The 21,490-nt window shown below is 41.7% G+C and overlaps 2 protein-coding genes across 2 annotated transcripts in view; both read right to left on the bottom strand.

The window, feature by feature from the left end:
* LOC115011173 (potassium voltage-gated channel subfamily KQT member 2-like) overlaps nucleotides 1-875 on the bottom strand; it is a 28,913-nt gene extending 28,038 nt beyond the window's left edge. Inside the window, exon 1 of the mRNA XM_029436200.1 lies at nucleotides 438-875. Within this exon, the coding sequence (XP_029292060.1) occupies nucleotides 438-736 (299 nt within the window). The 5' untranslated portion in view covers nucleotides 737-875. The remainder of the gene's footprint in view (nucleotides 1-437) is intronic.
* A 1,000-nt stretch (nucleotides 876-1,875) lies between these two features.
* Nucleotides 1,876-21,490, bottom strand: part of prex1 (phosphatidylinositol-3,4,5-trisphosphate-dependent Rac exchange factor 1) — an 85,193-nt gene continuing 65,578 nt past the window's right edge. Inside the window, exons 24-40 of the mRNA XM_029435043.1 lie at nucleotides 20,995-21,205; nucleotides 19,496-19,781; nucleotides 18,514-18,732; nucleotides 15,017-15,105; nucleotides 14,289-14,371; nucleotides 13,611-13,701; nucleotides 13,250-13,378; nucleotides 13,075-13,116; nucleotides 11,929-12,146; nucleotides 11,520-11,622; nucleotides 8,974-9,117; nucleotides 7,390-7,504; nucleotides 6,528-6,594; nucleotides 5,477-5,652; nucleotides 5,159-5,261; nucleotides 4,038-4,105; nucleotides 1,876-3,934 (exon numbers count right to left, since the gene is read on the bottom strand). Of these exons, the coding sequence (XP_029290903.1) occupies nucleotides 3,892-3,934; nucleotides 4,038-4,105; nucleotides 5,159-5,261; nucleotides 5,477-5,652; nucleotides 6,528-6,594; nucleotides 7,390-7,504; nucleotides 8,974-9,117; nucleotides 11,520-11,622; nucleotides 11,929-12,146; nucleotides 13,075-13,116; nucleotides 13,250-13,378; nucleotides 13,611-13,701; nucleotides 14,289-14,371; nucleotides 15,017-15,105; nucleotides 18,514-18,732; nucleotides 19,496-19,781; nucleotides 20,995-21,205 (2,187 nt within the window). The 3' untranslated portion in view covers nucleotides 1,876-3,891. The remainder of the gene's footprint in view (nucleotides 3,935-4,037; nucleotides 4,106-5,158; nucleotides 5,262-5,476; nucleotides 5,653-6,527; nucleotides 6,595-7,389; nucleotides 7,505-8,973; nucleotides 9,118-11,519; nucleotides 11,623-11,928; nucleotides 12,147-13,074; nucleotides 13,117-13,249; nucleotides 13,379-13,610; nucleotides 13,702-14,288; nucleotides 14,372-15,016; nucleotides 15,106-18,513; nucleotides 18,733-19,495; nucleotides 19,782-20,994; nucleotides 21,206-21,490) is intronic.

The raw sequence follows: 21,490 nt of genomic DNA, 5'->3' as shown, positions 1-21,490 counted from the left end.
CGTTCATTAGTGAAAGTAGTGACGCGGCGCGGTGCTGTAACGTGCAGATGCCGCAACACACGGGAACTCTAATTAATGAAAACTGTGTAGAATGTGAGCACATGTCGAACATACGCTGTACAATCATAATAACTCATAACCAGCTTACCGGATATAACTCGATCAGCCGAAATGCCAAGCACGAGTTGCAACATTGAGAGTAACAGCAGGAGTTATGCAGGTGAAGTGATACCCCTCCTATAATCGAGCTAGAGCAGATTGGCAGCATTACAACCCTTAACCCTTTAATGCACCATCATCAATGCAGAACGAGACACAAAAAACCGCAAAACTCCATAACGGCTTCCCCAAAACATCATGCCACAGTGTAAAAAAAAAAAAAAAAAAGGCCATGATGACAGAATACTAAGCAGAAGCACCGGACGAACACCACTTACACATAAGCGTGGTAGATGAACGCCCATCCCCGCGGTCTTTCCAGCGCATTGTAGAGCAAACTCTGTAGTTTCCGATAGCTGGCATTTTTCTTCGACTGCCTGGGTCTCCCGGCGGAGATGCTGGACCTCGGTCTGCAGAGGATGCTGTTCCGCTTGGTGCTGTCCGAGCCCGCAATGAGCAGCGCCCCATCCCTGCTGGATTCAGGAGCCCCTGGGTCCAATCCGACAAAGCCGACTTTGTGCTTCTTCTCTCCGGCTTGAGTTGGGTAAACCCCGCCGTTGAGAGATTTCTTCACCATTCTAAAGTCGAGACGACTCTAACGACGAGTTGTCCGTGCCCGTGCAGCGGGGATGCATCACCGGTGCTGATGGGTGTGTGTGCTGGTGGTGAATGCGGTCGGTGTCGGTGCCCCCTAGAAAACCAATTGCAATAAGCATGCGAAACTGCACAGTGTATGCTTTTACGTTAGCCCCTTCCGGTCATTTGACAGACACAGCGAGGAGGCAAATGTACATGATTTTCACTCCACAGTCTGATCACGTTGGCCATCAGCAATGTAGAGGCGATCTGCAATTATCTAATGGCCCAGAAATGACTAACACTGCGAAGTTAAGATGAACATGCAAACAAGCTTTCTTCTAATGTAATAACATCTGGTCTGGTTTGTGCATTTGGGAGCAAAACAATTCCAAGTGATTGATTATGAGGGGATCATTACTGTGGTTTTACTCTGTTTCTAAAATGATATCCCAAGATTACCTTCCATCCTCTCAAGACAAGCCCCAGGGAAAAGCTGCAATGAAGAGGATGCATGTTCATGCAATATTCATATGTGCAGCCTTCTTCTAAAGCAATGTCAAGCGATGTTTTTTAAGGTTTATATTCTCTATGGTACATGACACATGTAGACAAAACTGTAGTGTATGTTAATATGCAGTGAGACATAAAACAAAGAAAGGGAACATCTTAGCTTAGCTGGCCACTAAAAAGCAAAACAATGTAAATTTAATTAGCATCAAAGTGATGAGAAAGATAAGGACTGAATAACGTACAGGCCGAGGAGTATGAGCCAATTAAATGTCCCCATAATACACATCAGGTTAGCTCCAAAATAAGAGGTTATCAAAGATCTTACGTACGGTGACGTAAAGCAACATTATGACTGTAAAAGGAACTACTTCAGTCCTAGTTCACAGCCTGCTGATTTGGTGGCCTTTTGAGCCATTCTTATGAAACTACAGAAAAACACAATAGACCAAAGGCAACAGAAAAAAAGGACACATTGCAGAAAAGCAAGAAAATTACTAAATAAATTATGGTTGAAAAAAGTCCCGACAACAGGGAAAACACTTCATCTGCACGTGTAAGCACATTTATATTGGACAACGTGTCCTCGGTCGGGTCACCACTTTCCAACATCACTGAAAAACATCTTCATACTGTGAACATTTTATTTACTAACTTGTTAAGATTGCATTTACAATGATAATTTTAGAAAGATTCAAACAAAGATCCTTTGTACAGTTATTTTCAAGCAACATAAAATTGCAAATAAAGTATATACAAAAACATTAGAATAATGTAAATAAATGTGTAATCAGTGACATATTTGTTTGTCCAGCTACACCAACATGCTGCAGTCATTAGCTAATTTAAACTGGTAACACACAGATTATGGTAACTAATGTTACATTCTGGGTTCATACAATATACACTGCTCAGAATAACTTTGATAAGGGAAATGACAAATATCCACTTATATTCCAAAAGAGGGTTGAAATTTACAGTGGCCATGCTACTGCTGAGGGATGTGTGGAGACAATTATCACATGCTCAGACTGCTTTTTAAATAAATAAAGGGACTAAGTGACAGGCCTAATGAATGCAGCATGTCGAGACAGATTCATGAAATGCACATCGAACCTTTTCAACAGTCAAAAAGTTGTCAGTGAGGTTACGCTCAGCAAAGAGAAACAGCTTCTCTTCAAAATGCAGTCATGAATACAAATACTATATTATCTCCATAAAAATAATCCAATTTAATTTATAGCATTACTCAGACATATCCTATATTTCTTTTCTCCGACATTGCTACAGTTTGTATGTACAAGAAATTAAAATCTTCAGTAAAATAATGTTACTGTGTTTCAGTTCTGAAACGATCCCTTTGTTGATGTCACCCACAAACAGTTTACAGTACTTTTTGCTAACACTGCAACTTGAATGAAGCTGTCATTGTGCTTATTTTAATACCTACAGTAAATACAACAGCGCCATGACAATGTAAAAACCAATTAAAAAAAAATCTAAATAATGTCTTAGTTAACAGAAGGCAATCCTTCAAAACTAGCACATTTTGAATTAATATATTAATAATTTAACAACCTGTTGACTCGGCTGCTTATTGACAAAGAGCCTCGTATGGTTTGCTTTAGCTTCCTTTGTCCTGATTCGGATTAGCTAGCCTTTGCTCATCTTCCCTCCTTTGCTCTCCCTGAATGTTATATGACGTGTCCATACATATAAATAAAACACACAAGCAGTTAAGTCTAAAAAAATGGCATGCCATTGGTCCTTTAAATACTGTTCAATACGTAGGCTGGAATGCTTTTAGATTCTTTAATACCTGATATAGTATAAGTGAGGGATAAAATGCTCCTTCCGGACACAATAAATAACTATCCTTCATATAGTGCAGTAATACAGTACTCACACTAAAACCTACAGTAATTGCACAGTAGCCACATGCAAAATGCTGAAGAAAGAGCATCCCCCCATATCAACCCCTTTCCATCTGTCCCTCAATCCCTACTTTCATCTCTCTGTCTATTCTTTGACTTTCTGCATCTCTTCAGTCAGACGACATACGTGAATACGAGGGTATTCTACTTCACCTGGGGTCCCAACATTGAGCCCTGGGGAACACCAGCCTAAACTGAGAAAGAGACAAGAGTTGCAGTCCAAGGCAAACGATGACAGTCAGCTATAGGTAGTTTGGTTAATCCAGTTAATAATAAGAGCTTGGTTAGGAGCGTAATCACTGTGCATGTCTTCCGTGTGACGTCTGAACTTGGCATCTCCTTTTAACTTATGCTGTGAATAGTTTTTGCACCAATTGTGTGTGACAGACAGTCAAAGCAATACTACTTCTATCTGGTTGGCTTCCCACAGCAGTACATGACAAGTCTTGAGTTTCAGGCTGCGTCAGTCTCACTGCATGTGCTCCCTGGTAGCTGTCATTAGTCATTTGTACAGTCGTGTTTTGCCTGTACTTTGCACCGAAGACTCTAGTGGTATCCGTGGTGGAATGATTCCTGTGTAACTGGGGCAGTGGGGGAGGATCTCTCTGACAGAAAGCGGTGAGGCTCGCACTCTTTTGTTGATGTCATCTCTCGTCATCTCTTCCTATTTCACATTCACCCTCTGACAAGCCCTCTGAAGTGACGGTTTTCTTTAGAGGTCTCCATCTGAAGGTGGCAAACACAGCTTGAAGAGCCTGTTAAAAAAAGAAAAAGTTGAAATGAGGAGACTCCGCCTTGTCTAAGACCATAAATGGTATCATGTATTGATGGCATGGGCAGAGGTGTTTTATACTGTACCTTGGAAATGATGGAGTCATCTGGTCCATTACCTTGAGGTTTTTAGCAGAGAGCTCAACTCGTGCCCCCTGGTAAAAGAGAAAACATATGTTATAAGCAGGGGCTCTCAACCTTTCGTAAATTCAGGCCCAATTCTGATTGTTAAAAAAGTTCAGAGGACCTACTTTCCAAATGCATAAGAAAAACTAAACATGACAAAAACTAAAACACTGGGCTGTAAACATGTGTTGTGCCACCGGCAGCTGTAATGACCAAAATACTTTATGAATCCAGATTTAATGTACTCAGGGTCGTCACGTTTGCCTCTACTTGATAATGTCGTGATTTGACGTTGTGATATTCAAACGTTACTGGTCATTGAAATTCTGCATTCTTATTTTTCCATTTTTCATTTCTGGGAATTCTTGTGCAAAATAACTAGCTTTGTAAATTACTAAAAATGTACACTCTTAATTTAATCTAACCATTTGGCAGTAACTAGATGGTCTGAGGCCCACTGGTTGAGAATATCTGCTATAAACTCTACAATGACCGTTAGCTCAATTGCCCTTAATGACTAAGCATCCACAAATCTATACTGTCTAGAAATAATTGCTGGTAATCAGGAGATTTGCTGAATTTTCTTGTAACACACAGATTAGTATTTGATATGATTTCACCAAAGGCATCCATGCTGTAATATTTTGTGGTTGAGTTGAAGAGCAGGTAAGAGAAACGCATGACCACAATTCATTTTATTAATGATTTGTATGTAAACAATAGTGTGTTCATGCACGTAAAATGTATCTCTCTATGATTAATGCGGGTTTGTGACTCTAAAGACAACATTAAACCCTCCCAAACCCTTATTTGTTTCTCCCTTAATTTATTTTATTTATATCTTTTTTATTATGTTAATAATGAACTTACAGGAATGTTCAATCGTTTACTATCAAGCTCAGCTCTGTAACAAAATGATGATGTTGTAATTAATGTGAAAAATAATTATACAAATTAATTATCAACAAAAAGAAAAAAAATAGACTTATTCATATTTTTACACAGATTTTTGCCCAGTACTAGTTCTTACTAAAATAACATCTACAGAACAAAAATATAAGTGCAAAGAAACTGAGCCCTACCTGTTTGCGCATTATATCCATGGTCTGCATGATGCAGCGCGGCATGAGACCGTGGTTCCTGGCTAAGATCATTGCCTGCTCCAGTGTCACATTTACGGTACATCTGCCAAGAACAAAAAGGTAAGAGGTCAGTAATAAACACACTAATGGGGTTGTCCCTATGTGAACCTGTTGGACATTTGAAATTAATTAATAGAAAGTGAGGCAAGGCTTCAGTGGTGAAAGGCATCCACTCTTCACTGTGTTAATCTTTGTCCAGCTCCAGTCGAGTGCTACTTCACAAGCAGTGTAATAATGTTAGCATGGTGCCAGGCTGACCTCTGCATGCCTGTACCACACATGGTGATGTGGCAGGCTCCCAGACGGTTACACAGCTCAGAGGACACGCACAGCACGCTGACACCCGATGGGTGGCCTTGGGCATTCGGGCGCACGTTGACGTACGACTGCATTAGTCGGCAAAGATCGTCGAGCGTGTTGAGGGGTCGCAGCAGCTGTGAGGAGGAGACAGTGAAGGTCGGAGAGGGTCAGTGGTTAAATGGACTGCTAACAAAAGTTACAGTACAGTATTCCAAAAGTGGCCATCTTACCAAGTCATGTAGACTATTATTAAGTGTTGACATTTTAAAACTTGAACTAATTTATTTCCTATGTAGTGTCTTTAGTTCTGACAGTTTTCTACAGTCCAAAAAAGTTGATCGTATTAGAAACCAGTGAAATGATCTCACACATTGATAAATATATGTATATATTATTTTTTGAATCTCTAAATTGCATTTTTGCAAACGCTTATAAGCAAACAAAACAAAATGTACACATGCTCAGGGCTTGTGCACATACCAGACTAAGTAGAGTAACTGACTTGTTAAGACAGTGCACCAGCAGAAACGGGGGAAACCATTAAAAGTGACACAAGTCATTGTACACAATGAAAACCTGAGAACAAGGCTCTAGATGTTGAAACTACTGTATGTTCAGTTTTAAATCACTGCAATCTACTTCAGCTACAGTCAGTTTGGGACACTAGAGGTTTCGTTCTAATCTATTCACCGCTGAGGTGCAACTGGAAGCAGTTTATAATGTGGAGGTTAGTTGGAGTTAATAGGGGAGTCTTGGCGAGCTAGTGGGGGGGTTCCAGTGCGGGGAACGGGACGCCAGTTCATCTTACTTTTGAAATGCTTGGTTGAAGGTCTCTAACTTCAAGGCCCAGTATCTGTGCTTGCATTTATATTCAGTCACAACATTATATATAAAATGGATTTATGTAACAAGAACAGGATATACGTTACGTGATGAAAGACCACACAGACTGTAATGTAGACAGCAAAAGCAATAACTGGGAAATGTATCACAGTAAGTTTATATTTACCTGGTCTATCTTCATAGCTGTGGTGTTAGAGTCTGTGGGGAGATTGGATTTCTCCAAATAGAAAGCCCTGTTGGGATAAAACACATCTATTTCAGTTTTGAAAATTGTTTGGAAATCTACAGATTTTTCTCGTCTGTCTCCGAGTGCTGAGTCATCATGGAGTACTTCACTTTATAAAATATGCATCTGCTAAAGTTCAGATATCTTTTGTTCCCGTTGCACCAGTCATTTCCCCGGAATTAACGTGCACATAAGAGGAAATTGTGGCCACATTAATAAGCTATTAAAAAAACAACTCTCTGTTTCAGGGCAACGAACAATAACTATATATAGTTATATATATATATATATATATATATATATATATATATATATATATATATATATATATATATATATATATATATATATATATATATATATATATATATATTTATAATTAAAGTAGAAGAAATATTTCAAACAAACACATACATTTGTATATGTAACTTTGCAAACCTAAACTTTATAAATTAAATGTGCTACATGAAAGCTTTTACAGTTCTTTAGATATATGGGAGGTTTTATTCTTATCTCATCTAGCACATATGATATCTAAAATAATATGATGACCATTATTTTCCAGGCATTTGAAATATCCAAAGTCGTATCAAATGCTCTTTAATCAATCAGTCAATTCGTAAAAGCAACAAAATCCTGTCGATGTGGGACAGCTCTAGATAAATGATTCTCAACAGTGGAAGCGTAATTTCTTCTTGCTTATGCAACACCACGAGGTGAACTCTCCCTTTAAGGAGAAATCTATCCGGAGAGCTAGTGAGTACGCCACTGGAGGGCTGTGATGCAGTGAGGCTCAGCGTACCTGAGTCTGCGGTAGTAGGCCTTGACCTTCTCTAGTGAGACAGCGTTGGTGCGCTGCTGGAACTCCTCCATGGCTGCATAGTCCTGCTGGGACACTCCCTCTGGACGCTCCAGTGCTGGATGAAACAGGCAGGAGGCATTAAGATCCACACACATGGGCACACATTAATGTGGTCACATATTTTCATGCCCTCAGGCTTCAACCCTCACAACTCTAAACCTCGTCATTATACTAACTTACACTAACATTAACACCATTTTAATGTTAACTCTAAACACCAAAATTCATCCAATCTAACCAGCCTTAAACGTAACCCTATGCTCAAGTCTATAATAATATTTTTGAAAAAGTGATGATTTATTTTTAACTCATTCATTTTTAATTAGACTTTTTTTTCCTTTTAATTTAGAATATCTTCATTTTTATTTGATTTAAGTATTATGTATTTATTTGTATTAATATTAACAAATGATTTTTTACTTAATATTTAATACCACTGTTACTATCTCTCTATCCATGTATAGAGGTATTTACCTACTGTACATTTACCTGTCCAGAAACGGGTAATAAAAGTTAGAACCTGAACAGCTGATGCAGGTTTGCCCTAAGATGTCAATCAACAAAATGGTGTGAAATAAAGTAAAGATTTCCCAAAATCTTACTTTAGAGGATTTTCTATCCTTATGAGAACATACGGTGCTCACAGATTATGTCCACACACTCACACAAACTTCAGCATCTGCAATAACCTGATACTTCCCCCCAACCTGCAGCAAAGACTGTTTTCCAGTAGGTGGCAATGTTCATCCACAGATCAACACAGCTGACTGGCTCTGAAACTATGTTGCAGCACTTTGCTCCACATTGAAGTACATGAGAACAATATGAGCTCTCTCAATGGGTTAGTGTTTCAACTGGCACTTGTCTGTGGAAAATTAATGGCCATTTGGCAGACAGGCGTGATACCTAATGCTATCCATTGATACTAAGCCAGCTGAGAACTAGAAGGCGCATGGCACCGAAGAAGAATGCAAAGGTGGAGTTTCTTAAATGGCCAATAAAAGGCTTCGATCTAACAAAGTGTGCATGTACTGTATGAGAGGCTTCATTGAGTGTTTTTAAATTATACAATTGGATGTATGCTGTACAGAAATCCTCCGTATTTAATACAACCCCCACAGAATGTGGCTCCGCTGACCCTAACAGTGTGAAGAGCATGTGAATGAATTAAGTGAGTATTGAACTGTGAAGCACCAACAGCTGGCACAGAATGACAGACTTTAACCGGATGAAGGATTCGAGTCATTAGACGTCTGGATCTTAAGTTATCAGAGAAACTAGCTGAGCAAACATTAGTGGCAATGCGTCATTTGAAACATCATGTGATAAAGAAGTTTAGTTTAAGTTCTTGCTTTAACTGAAATACAGTGCAAAACTATTGCTTTGCTACTCGGTATTGCATTTCAAAGGAACAACACCCAGCCCAACGTGCCACTGTGTTACACTGTACTTATTTAACTACACCCTGGACTTCCAGTATTCTCAGTTTCTCCAGTTCCACTGTCCCAGCCTGCCCAGTCTTACCCCTGGTGAAGAGGACAGTGTGGAGCTTGAGGCTGCCTCCATTTTGCAGCCGGCTGGGCAGCTCACTGAAGTGACAGCTGTCCAGGTACAGGGTGACCCTCAGGGCCTGTCGGCTGCCCTCGACCTGGTAACACACTGGTGAGTCTGCAACACAAAGAACAGACAGGAGAGACGTTAACAAGCCACTCAGATTGGTGCAGTTAGTGAACTTTAAGTACCCTCAGATATTTTGTTATAGACATCCAGAACTAAAACAGTTTATTTCACATGATGCAGCATTAGTAATAGAGTACATATTAGTAAAGTTTCACAGTAAACAGAAAAATGAAACCTGTGAATTGTGCTGCGTCATGATTAATGTGCATTAACACGTATATTTGCCACAGTCAGAAGTTCACGTTACTCAAAACAACACAGACAGACTGCTACATTAATGAGCATCATCAATCATTTTTTAATGATTTGTATTTTTTAGCGAGGAGGATTTCATTAAACAACAATCACTGCAGCCATATGAGCAAATCCGTCCTGCCAGAACTGAATGTGGAACATTGTGTCTCCAGTATTGCCTTAGTTTTTCTTCGACACTGCGACAGAGTGCGCAGTAATGGAATAAATGATAAAAGTCCATTTAAATATAACAGCGGTAATAACCTGTGTGTTAGTCATGTTAGGAAAATCAGCAAGACACATACTGTTACGTCTGTAAACTGTTTTAAATGTAGCAGCTTCTGGCAAACATGCAGAAGCCTTAAGAGGCAGGAGTCAGATCTACATAGTTTATGACTTAACAACAGGTGACACAAAGTTTTCGATGGATACTCCTTCTAAGGCCCTTATAAAATAAAATCTCTGAATTCTGGTGGAAAATAAATGTTGCTCTGTGATAGTTTGATGTTGTAATTCTCATTTTGTCCACAAGAGGCTAAAGTGCGACACTGCCCAAAGTTCTAACAGGACTAAAAGCATTCATGTTTACTTCCAGGTGACTTTTCTTTTCACAGAGCGCATCTTTTCCCACCTGTTTCACTGATGATAGGGAAACTTAGCTAACCCTTTATCAACTGTTCTTAAGTCATAAACACAGAAGAGAAAACTATTTAGATCAGACTTAGAAAATGATCCCCATCAAGATCAACCTCACTCAGAATTTGTAAGCAGAGCAGAAACCTTTTCTAATTGTAAAAAACAATACATGACTAGTAATAATTTAGAACTCCAAACATTTTCTGACCATGGCGCATGACCAGTTCTCAGAAAATGGAAAAGATGACCTTTTACTGAGCAACCTTTAGGGTCAGAGCTCTTTGCTGGAGAACCCATCAAACCATAATCCTGTGGAATTGTCTGTGATGCTTCAGGCTGAACTCTGAGGCCTCAGGCTCTGTGGTGCTTCCATGATCCTACCAATAGCAAATCAATACTGTCCAATGGAAGCTTCCGCCACAAACCATCTGCCTGCACTGCAGCAGTCGGAGCATAAAATGCACTTTCTACATCAAAGTTTAGGGGAAGGATCTGCTGTGCTGTATACATCTCTACATGCCTGCTGCACGTAATAAACATACATGTACAGGTACAAATAAGTTCAGTATGAATGACTAAGCCGATATGTGCATGCATTGGTTTGCTTGTTCTTGCGAAATATATGCATGTGTTTATTTTCTGCCGCTGAGCGAAACCTAAAATAGCAAATCCCTGCTTCATCCATTGCTTTACCTCTTAAAATGGGAAGTGCATGTTGTGCTTTTCCCTTTGAGCGGCAATCTCTGCAGGCCATATTGAGGCTGCTGAAAAGAGAACCGATGCAGGATGCAGTCAGCCTTTTGTACCTGCTGGCTTTAAGGCTTCTGGTGGCCAGGAGCACCTTCAGTGAATACAGATAGTGAAGTTATTAAAGGCATGAATGCGCCCAGGTCGTGTCAAGAAGCTCACAGTACCTCACTATGAAAGACTCACGGTGCATCCTCAGTTGGAACTGCTGCAGTGCACTATTGTATTCAAATGCACACTCTGAAATAAATGTTCCGACCTTGAGCGGCTTGGAGCGATGCAAACCACAAAATCAATTTGCTGCTTTCATGCTCCAAAAAGAATATTTCTCGACTACAGCAGATACTGCAATTGGTGCAAGAATTTTACATATCAGTTAAAAGTGCCGTCTGTGTATATCCACGGGTGCTTGTACCATATGTGTATTCCATGTGTCTCAGAGCACTCAAGTTTAAACGAAGCCCCTCACAGCCTGTCAGGAAGGGATCTTATCTGTGATACAAGGACAGCAAGGACGTTAAGAGACTCCATGCTCTGCCCTTGTTTAAGATGATTTATGGAGCAACAGTGTTGTCTTAGCTCCCTATTCATTCACTCTCCACTGGAAAGAAAATGAAATCTGCGACGGCAAAATGGCAATTTCACCCTCAATAGCTACCATACATCCACATAATGGAACTTTATTCCGAGTGGCTCAAACCATACAGCTGCTCATTAGCAGCAGTGCGGTTTGAATGGGCAAAGTCAGTCTTTGTTGATGCAGTCTCTCTTACTTGCGACGAGACACTCATCCTCCAGTTGCCTGAAGAACACAGTGACTTTGTCCAAGTCCAACAGGGCCGCCTTGGTGTCTTCCAGCATGGTGCGCTCCTCTTTCTGCCGGCGGAGAAAAAGAAAGCTCAGAAGACGCACCGGGAGGAGAGATTTGATAGTTAGAAGCAATGCAGGAGTAGAGAACAGCTGCATGGCTGGAACGCCATAAAGACCCAGGACACGTTACAAAAGTGGATGCAACAGGACAGCCACTACATATGGAAGTTTACTTAGAACTGCCTCAGGTAAGACTTTTATTTTTAAAAGAAATGCTTCCAATTGATGACGCGACATCACAATGTGGGGCGGCATTACAGACCCATCAGGTTGCAGCTTCTTGTCAAAAGAAAACATTAGATCTGTCCTCACCAGGTGCGGTGCTAGCGTGGACTGGAAGTGCAGCAGCACGCCGATGACAGATATTTGCTCCAGCCACTTGCGGCTGGTCTCCTTGCCGTCTTCCTGGTACTCGCCGGCGTTGTTGAACCGTGACCGCAGCGCCGCCAGCAGCTGCTCCGCCAGCGTGCACAGGGCGCCCGTCGCCGCCTGGCAGAAGATCACATCCCTTCGCAGCTGCAGAGACGTGTCTGTTGTTGGGGGGGATTGGAGAGCGAGCGAGTGAGTGTCAGAGAGTGATGGAGGGGGTACAAATGGGAAGATCAGGGGGAATAAGAAGGTAAGGCCTCCCACTGTAACCTTCCTCATTACATGTCTCCTGGAGGGGCTCCAATACATATACTTTATTCCATTAGCCTGGATCCCCTGAGAGGATATCTCCCATTAACTAGCACCATATGCCACTGTGCACGGTTCAAAGTGACTGCAGCATCATGTGCTTTGACACCAAACCTCATCCCTGTACAAACACACAGAACAGCCTGGAAATGTGCCTGATCTGGAAAATAAATGCTGAAAACTTACTTTTTAGATGTGATTATATGTGATCCAATTTGATTATACTGGAAACTAAATACGTTGAAAGACATGCTTTATCTTCTGTAATAACGCAGAGGTGATGGAATTAAAACATACTTGGTACGTGGATATTATATGAGGCTGTTCATTATTGATACAAATAAGGACATGCATCGTCTCAAAGCTAATGTGACAAAGAAAACACGACCTCATTAAATGATTAAATGTCGAAACATTCGACAGAAACTGTATTTTTGACATTCTAAATAAATATTTTTTTTGTAGTTTAATAACCTTTGAAGTCATTTTTAAGGACGTGCAGCTGTCCTGACGTAGAACTGGCTGCATTTTCACATGATGGATGATCTCATTTGGAAAGTGATCTAAACTGTTGGAATCACTTAAAATACTCCAGTTATGAGACGCTTCCTGCCGCTTGAGACGGAGGAGTTCTGCCGAGTGATTACACGGCCTGCCTTCACTAACTCTTCTGGTGATTTTATGGAAAATTAGAGCTGGGTTTTATCTGGTTTGATTATTCTCCGGCACCTTGCTCTGAATATGAACTGGTTCCTATTTAACGCGGACATGTTACTCTACCTGTGCATTTCAGCAGAGCCAGGAGAAGCTGGTTCTTTCCCTCTGTAGAGGCAGAAGAAAAACAAGATGCTTGTAACTGTATACATATATACATATACATGCATATACATAAATATACACATACATGTATACATGCGTCATATACATACGTCATGTGTGCATGTGTTCCACTTACCATCCACAAATCTCTGCAGGCTCTCCACCAGGGTTTTGATAGAGTTGGGCAGGTTCCAAGGGTCCTCCTGGATGTTCTTGTGGATAATGTAGCGACATCGCACAGTCCAATCTTCTGTTTGGCGGAACTCTGTTCACATAAAATCACAGGAATGTGTGAGTGTGTCTGTTCTGTATCAGTTGCATCACATAATCATACCGTCTGCATTACAAACATGCATCTCACCTCCAAGTCTCTCAATCCACTCAAAACACTTCACACATGTCTCAAAATGGGCTTGTTCCACACGACACACCTTCTCACCTTTCTGGCAGTAAACACACACACACACATGCATGCACACACAGCTGTTGATAGATACCTGGTTGGCTGTGGTCAGAGTAAAAGTGCTTGGTCTCCTCACAGGCCTTGGTCATGACTGGACCTTTGAGGAGGCTGTTGATGGAGTCAACCTGCAGAAAACACACACACACACACAAAGATTGTCATGTAATCTGTATTCCTCATATTCTACACATCTTTCTTCTTCTCTGCGATAGCTTCTGGGCTTGTGTTTGCAGCCAACCCTGAACTGCTGTTTACATGTGGAAAGAACATCCAATGCTGGTAAGAGGAGATGAAAAGATGGACGGACGTCTTTAACCAAGTGCACGAATCAGTGCAAGTCTGTGTGTGTGTGTGTGTGTGTGTGTGTGTGTGTGTGTGTGTGTGTGTGTGTGTGTGTGTGTGTGTGTGTGTGTGTGTGTGACGAGAAATAGAGAGAAATGAGGGAAGGGAGAGAAAGAAAGGAGGTCAAGTGAAAGATGAGACAGAAATCCAGGATCCTGACCTGAGGACAGAGAGCTCCGCGAGGTAACTCAGCCCAGATGTTAACTGATTACTATCACAATCATCTGTTCCAAACGGTTTGCCGGTGGTGAGGAGGGTATAATGTGTGTGTGTGTGTGTGTGTGTGTGTGTGTGTGTGTGTGTGTGTGTTCGACACAAGATTTCCCCAAAATAAATGTGTCTCTCTCTAAAACTGAACCCCAGGACTAACCTGGTTGAAAAGGTGCTCGAGGCAGCCGTGCAGCTTGTCCTGTTTGTCCGAGGGAATCCTCATGTCACAAGGCAGCTCGTCCCCTAGCAGCCCCAAAAGTAAACAAACAAAAACTTTGAGGAGAAACCACACATTTGGACGCCGGCGTTCATTTTTATTTGACCATCTGCACGTATTAAACATGTTTCTATCCATCTGTTTTAATATAAATTCTGATGAATCAGATTAGAGAGGATGAAGGCTAATAAATCACTTCAACAGAATGCCTCGCTGTGGACGATCTAAGACTTAATGCTGGTGAACAGCGTGATAAACACCAGCGGACACATACTTGGCTCAGTGAAGAAAAAAATGTGGCTGCTGGGTTACAAAATGTTGTGTCTAAACTATCTGACCACAGTCGCCGTCAAGAAATATTTACAGTATTTCTGGGTTTTGGCGTTCTGAAAGCACAACACATTATTACAAACTAAAGAGCAACTTCTGACTAATTCTTGTGCAAACATCCATTATTTCTCGCCTTTGTTTGACACTTTGTATACGCTTCAGCCGAGCTCATGCTGTTAATGTTGAAATCACTTCACTGTGTTTGTTTGGACAGCGACACATTTTTTCTCTGTCAGATATTCTAACAAGAGCTCTTGTGGATGAAAACATTAAAACAATGCACTATACGGACCGTATTTACAGACAGACAGAAAAAGCTACATTTCCTTTCTTTGCTTTACCTGATCCCATCTCATCACTCCCCAGGTAAGAGCTGTTACTTCGCACACTGGTGTAGGACAGGACTGAGTCTCTGTTGCTGTTGCATTCACTGTAATAAAGCACACGCACACAAATGCACAGTTAAAATGTATAATAAAGCAAAGGGTTCATTTCGTTCTTAAACCACAGAGAGGCTTTGGAAAGCTACATCTTGTAATTATGCTGCCAAATAATCCTTCTGATTGTAAATGCCTTTTCTGATTTACAGTATGTGAGACCAAAGGTAATTAAAGGTTTCACACAGCAACAACCGCCGCTGGTTTACACAGTGAGGCATTCAGTTAACTGTCGCCGCATTAAGGTTTACATTAGACTTGGAGCACATTTATTTTCTACTCCTTCATACTGCTGTGTGCAGAGGACTTCAACCTGCCTGTTTTCTAAAATGATATGGTCTGTTATTTATAGTCATATACATCTACGTGATTCAACATGATTACCGGGAGCATGTGGAAGATTTATGTGGCTCAAATTATACGTAGCCAGAGGAGCTCCGGGTGATTCACAAGCTGAATTACCATGACAAATGGCCTACGAGCGACTACGAGCGACTATGAGCTACAAAAACGACAACACTGGCTTTGTCTTCATTTGCTATTACCCGGCTTGGCTGGATGACAATGTGAGGGAGCTGGGTGGGGGGTGGATGTCACCTGCCTGGTTATTCTGTGGTCCCAAATGTGTGTGTGAGTGTGTGTTTGTGGTGGCAGGCGAGGGGATTGGCTACCTCAGAGCTGCTACAATTATGTGGAGAGCGTTAATATAACCATATTTTAGTAGTTTGGCTTGAATTCTCAGCTGGCTTTTAATCACAGACACTCGTACTAATGTGTGTGTATGCACTTGTTATTCCAAGTTTTTGTCTTTGTAATTCCCTCCATCCACTTCGTCTAATCATACTTCAGGACTCCATCCCATTGTCTTTCTCTTTATTTGTTGCCTAATATACACACAATTCCCTCTCTCCCCATGTGTCCTGTATTATTCCCCTTCTGCATGGGTAGCTGTGTTTTCCAGCTGAATTCAGGGACATACACACTCTCTTCTCTCTCTCACACACACACACACACACACACACACACACACACACTAGGTGATTTCTAAATTTAGCAGCACACCTCCTGCCAAAAGTGTGAGCACCACTGTGACAATTATCCTGCTCATAGTAGCGTATCTGGTTTAAACATAAACCACACACACACACACACACACACACACACACACACACACACACACACACACACACACACATTCAGATCCCAGCGAAAACTCATCAACGGCCTCGTCTGGTAATGCTTCTTAAATTGTAGCCATGTCCATTTGCATAGTGTCTATATGTAGTATTCACACTGGAACAAATGACATTAACTAAGGATACTAAACATGCCGACATGCAGACTAAAACCTCTTGAATTTTGAGTGTGGTGATAATGGACATATTGTCCCACAATGCAATGCACAGCAAAAACTACTCTATAAAATAATTGCAAAAAAATTTCAGTTGCACAAAGTGTTTAAAGGAATACTTCATCCACAAAAGATTAAAATTATGATTATGAATTACCCGTGTCACCTTGACGTCTTAAAGAAAACTTTGTTTTTCCTCACACGCCTCCACAATGAACGAAGAAGCAAAGCACTGACAAAAGACTCATGTATCCAGTCGTATGCTCACTACTTCCCAAACACATGCATGTTCGCTATGACCTTACTATTTAAAACACTTGAGACTCGTAAGGACGGGTACAAGCACAAAACTGTTTATGCCAAAGTGTTTGATTATTCGTTCACCTTGGAGGCATGTGATAAAAAGGAAGTTTTCTTCCAGAATTCACAGTAAAGTGGTGAGTAACTGGTCAACAAAGGATCCTTTTGCGGTGGAAATATTCCTTTAAGCTGGTTAAAGGTTCATAAATAGTATAGAAAGTGTAAAATCTTGAGCAAGCTGGTTCACATGAGGAAGGTAAGAAAACAACTGTATTGGATTGATTTTGAGGATGTTCTTGTTTAAGGAAACAGCAGAGATGAATAGGACTATTTTAAATGTGAAGATCAATCACAGGTTGTCACTCTGATGCCTGGAGGAAACTGCAGTCTGTTTCATCTGGATCTGGACACACTCGGTCATGTCTGAATACAACACAAAGGGTCTCAACAGGACACACACACACACACACACACACACACACACACACACACACAATGTACCAGAGTTTAGAACAAGCACTACTTGATTAGGATTTCTTCCCTCGCTCTTCTCTCCTCAATCCTTTCTGTATTTTCATGTCTTTGATCCCCTGAGTCTGTGTACGCGTCTCTTCTGTCCTTGTCTTCACATTATGTTCCTCACAAACTGTACTCAGCCAGCGACCTCCGACTGTTGAGCTCCGCTGCGGACTGTCACCACCTCAGGCTTTAATGTCTGATTCTCTCAGCCACTCACCACCCACCTCCCAAACACAGTAGCATTTTTCATCAAACATTTCACAAGTGTGAGGATTTATCCACATTCACCGTGCAGCCTCATACTGCAACTTTGAACAGAGTTTTTTTTTTTTTATCCCCACAGGGCTTCAAAACCCTGAGTAAACACCTCAGCGTGTGTGTGTGTGTTATGTGTGTGTGTGTGTGTGTGTGTGTGTGCGAGCACCACATATACAACAGCCTACATTTCCCTTTACATTTTATTGCGATGAGGTAGTCACGTTTTACATGGCGTGGCCCTAATGACAGAGTGTGTGAGGAGGCCGCGCCCCAAACATTTGGCTCTATTATACACCAGCCCACCACACCAACAACCAATAACTATATCTTAGTGGGTGGTGGAGGGTGGGGCTCCAGTGCACTGCCCAGTGAACCATGCACAACACACACACTCTCTCTCTCTCTCAAACACACACACCACACACACACACACACACACACACACACACACACACACACACACACACACACACACACACACACACACACAGGAACATCTGAATGAACTCACAACAAGTAAATGACATAACCAGATCTGACCAAAACATTTTGAAGTCATTTTTAGCCCTGGATCTCAGTTGAAATGCCAACATCTGGAATGACTTTTAGCCTCCAAAGGAGGGAAATGAGCATAATGGCTGAGTAGAGTTTGAATGTTGTTCACGCTTTATAGAGTCCACAGTTAGAAATCCAGGTGCGACTAAATGGTGCCCAACGTTTCCTATCTTGTCTTTTATAACAATGCTGCTATAAACATTTAAATATAGATTTTCTTTTCCCCTAACATTAATTGTGCTTCATACGAAGTAGCTTATTGAGAAAAGTCCCATGACAATGTGATTCTAAAGTGTTATGAAGTCTCAGTTTGGAGATAACCAAAAGTGCTTCCTAAGCCTGAGAAATCATAAGCAGGTTACATTCTAATATCAGAAAGTCTGTTTGATTTCTCTGTGACACAGTCTCTAACAATTACCTGTAGGAGTCCCTGTAGCTCATTGTGTCATGTCCCGAGTCCTCCTGGTCCTCCTCGTTCACCTTGAAGCAGACCCTTTTAATGCCGCCTTGCTCCACTTTGTCCTGCTCACAGCCGTCCTCGCAGGGGGCCAGAGAGGGTGGCTGACTTGGCTCGTAAACCGGAGGCTCTCCGCCCTCCCCTTGGAGTTGCGTGGGCTCTGTGATAGACGACAAGAGGCTAAAAGGGAAAAAACAAAGGGTGTTATTTATTATCTATTCCCAAAATTAGATTTGAAAACACATTTAACAAAATATGGCTGACGCTGTGCTACTTACAACTCATTTCAAGCACATAGTATATGTTCTTGTAGTATATTCTTTTAATAGTTTAACATGTATTGATGCTTTAGAGATATAAAGTATACTGGAAATAAATCCTTAAAATAATGTCAAAACACTATGATGCTTATATTTATATCATACACAAACTCCTTCATAATCAAACACACACAAATATCCAGCCTCATTGTCACACCCCTTCCTCGGCACAGACACACATCTTGTGTCTCTTTCCCTTGATGTTATCCTGGCCTCGCTCCCTGTTCCTGTTCTGGGCTCGGCCCATAAATATTTTGGGCCTGAAGAATGTTCTTTTGTAAATCCTCAGCTTTAAACAAGGCAAAGGGCAGACAGACAAAGAAAGACGGACGAACAGCCTCGGGAGGCTGCTGTGGGGATAACAGCTCCGAGCTTTTTATTCAGAGATCTCTAAATGTCACCGTAAAGACTACCAAAATAGTCTACTCGCATACAAACACCAGTGGAATGGCAACATTTCACCAACAGTTTTTTTTCTCTTTTGATTTGCTGGATGACACTTGTCATGTGGGTAGAGATAAGAGATTTATATAGAATCAAAACAAAGAAATGAGATTCGAAGGTACTAAAGTGAGGATCAAATGATTCCGTTGCACTGAATCTACACAAACTGCAACACTTACACATCTATCTGTGCGACATACTGCCTCATCTCCCTCACGGCGACGTCCAGGCGGCTGTATAAGTAAATGTAGGCGTCTTGGGTTTCCGTGTCTTCCTGTTTGAGCAGGAAGCTCAGCCCGCCTTCCCCATGGCCGCTCCGCCGACTGTCAATCAACCCCTCGCCTCCGTCCACGGTCACCTCCCCGCCGCCGTCCGCCTCGTCCCCTTCCAGGCCAGAGCAGTTCCAGGAAGGAGCTCCCATGCTGGTGACACAGTGCTGGATGTGGGACATGGGGTTCAGTTGTGCTATAGGACAGAGAGCAGAGGAGAATAAACAACATGGTTGTAGTGGGTGAATGGAAACATATCTGACAATTATATCTACCCCAGATGTTCAAAACCCTATGAAGTTACACTCTTGTCTGTTCTCCATTTAGACTCGATGAAAAACAACTTTTTAAAGGGCACTTCTGCAACTGATATGCAACGCGAGAGCAGGATGAAAAACTGTTGATTTGGGTTGAATGCCAAACTAAGCTGCAATAACCTGAGACATCCCAAAACTGCAGACAGATTAAGTTCTTGGAATGAAGGCAGGGTGTGTGGTATTAGTACACAGTGAACATTACGATTCAATTGAGAAACCATTATACATTTGATATACATTCCACACATTCCTTTAAATTCCAGGGTACGGTCCTGGAAACCTTCTATCAAGTCAGGGAATAAGCCTCGTACATTTATTCCGTTTCTGAACACCAACGACTCAACATCGTCTCCACTGCTGTTGGCTGGTTGAGCTGGCAAAACAAACAGTGAAAAGCACCAGAGTGGAACATCTCGTCAGTACAACTGCTACGCAGATGTCTGACCTGCAGCTGTAGCCGAGAGGAAAGATGAGGATCATGGAACGGGGACAGCAATGCTAACTGTATTGCTTTTTAATCTTGAGTGTGGAGTTCGGCAGCCTCGTGTAAAGACTCTTAGTTAGTATGAAGCTGCATCACGACGGCCACATAGACAGAAAACTTGTTTCTGTATGCAACATTACATTACCACTCAAATGTCTCACTCTCTCTTTCTCTCTCCTTTGACCTCTGCAGCAGCAGCAGCATTGACACACATTCCTAAACTGCCTCAAGGCACCATATTTGCTGACATCCTTCATCCACTTTTCATGTCAATAACATGGGTATGGCCTGGGGCTAATGGAGTCTTAATGGCAAAGCACTCATCTAATTTACTATGGGAAACCCTTGCTGAGACCTTATGGCTACTGTGGGAGACCAGGGTCGGCATTCCCTTCTCTGTGCTGCGGGATTTAAATGGTCATGCAGGGTAATTAGTCAAGATGATCACTGAGCTGGTGTTAAGTGGGTTAAGCTGTGTTATCGTAAAGGGGATGGATCTCAAGGAAGCTTAGTTTAAGTGGTGGATATGTGACAGAGATTGCACTAATGTTCAAATCTTATTGTGTGTGTGTGTTGTGTGTTGCGTGTTGTGTGCGTGTGTCCTCTACCTTGGTCAGGGTCCAGGCCAAAAATGGAGTTCTTTCGCCCAAAGCGCATGCTGAAAGTCCTGCCAGCAGAGGTAGTGCTCTTGGGGTAAGAGACCTGCATGAAGTTTACGTGGCAGTTGGTGGGAACGAAGTCCATGCAGCCCAGCGGGTGAGGGCAAACACCGGCCTGCCTGAAGGAGGGCCACGCCTTGTTCTTCAGCTCCAGGGAAAACTGGGTGAAAAAGAGGAGACAGACTTTAGTTTAGTGAAAGCACAAGCTGCATGACTGACTGCTCTAATATTTGCAGAGTGGGCTTATAATGAGATGATTTCCACTTTCACCACCGAGGTAAAACATGGTCACTGTTATGGACAAGCGCTTGTGTCCAACTATTATCAGGTTTGATATTTTACAAGTGTTTATAGATGAGATGCGCCATGAGGTGGTATGTATGATAATACTTGAAAGTGTGGTTAACAGACACACAATAACAGAAGAAAGGGTCAACCTATTCTC

The sequence above is a fragment of the Cottoperca gobio genome, chromosome 7 (genome assembly GCF_900634415.1).
Source record: "Cottoperca gobio chromosome 7, fCotGob3.1, whole genome shotgun sequence".
NCBI classification, from domain to species: domain Eukaryota; kingdom Metazoa; phylum Chordata; class Actinopteri; order Perciformes; family Bovichtidae; genus Cottoperca; species Cottoperca gobio.
This window is presented reverse-complemented; position numbering and strand designations above follow the sequence as displayed.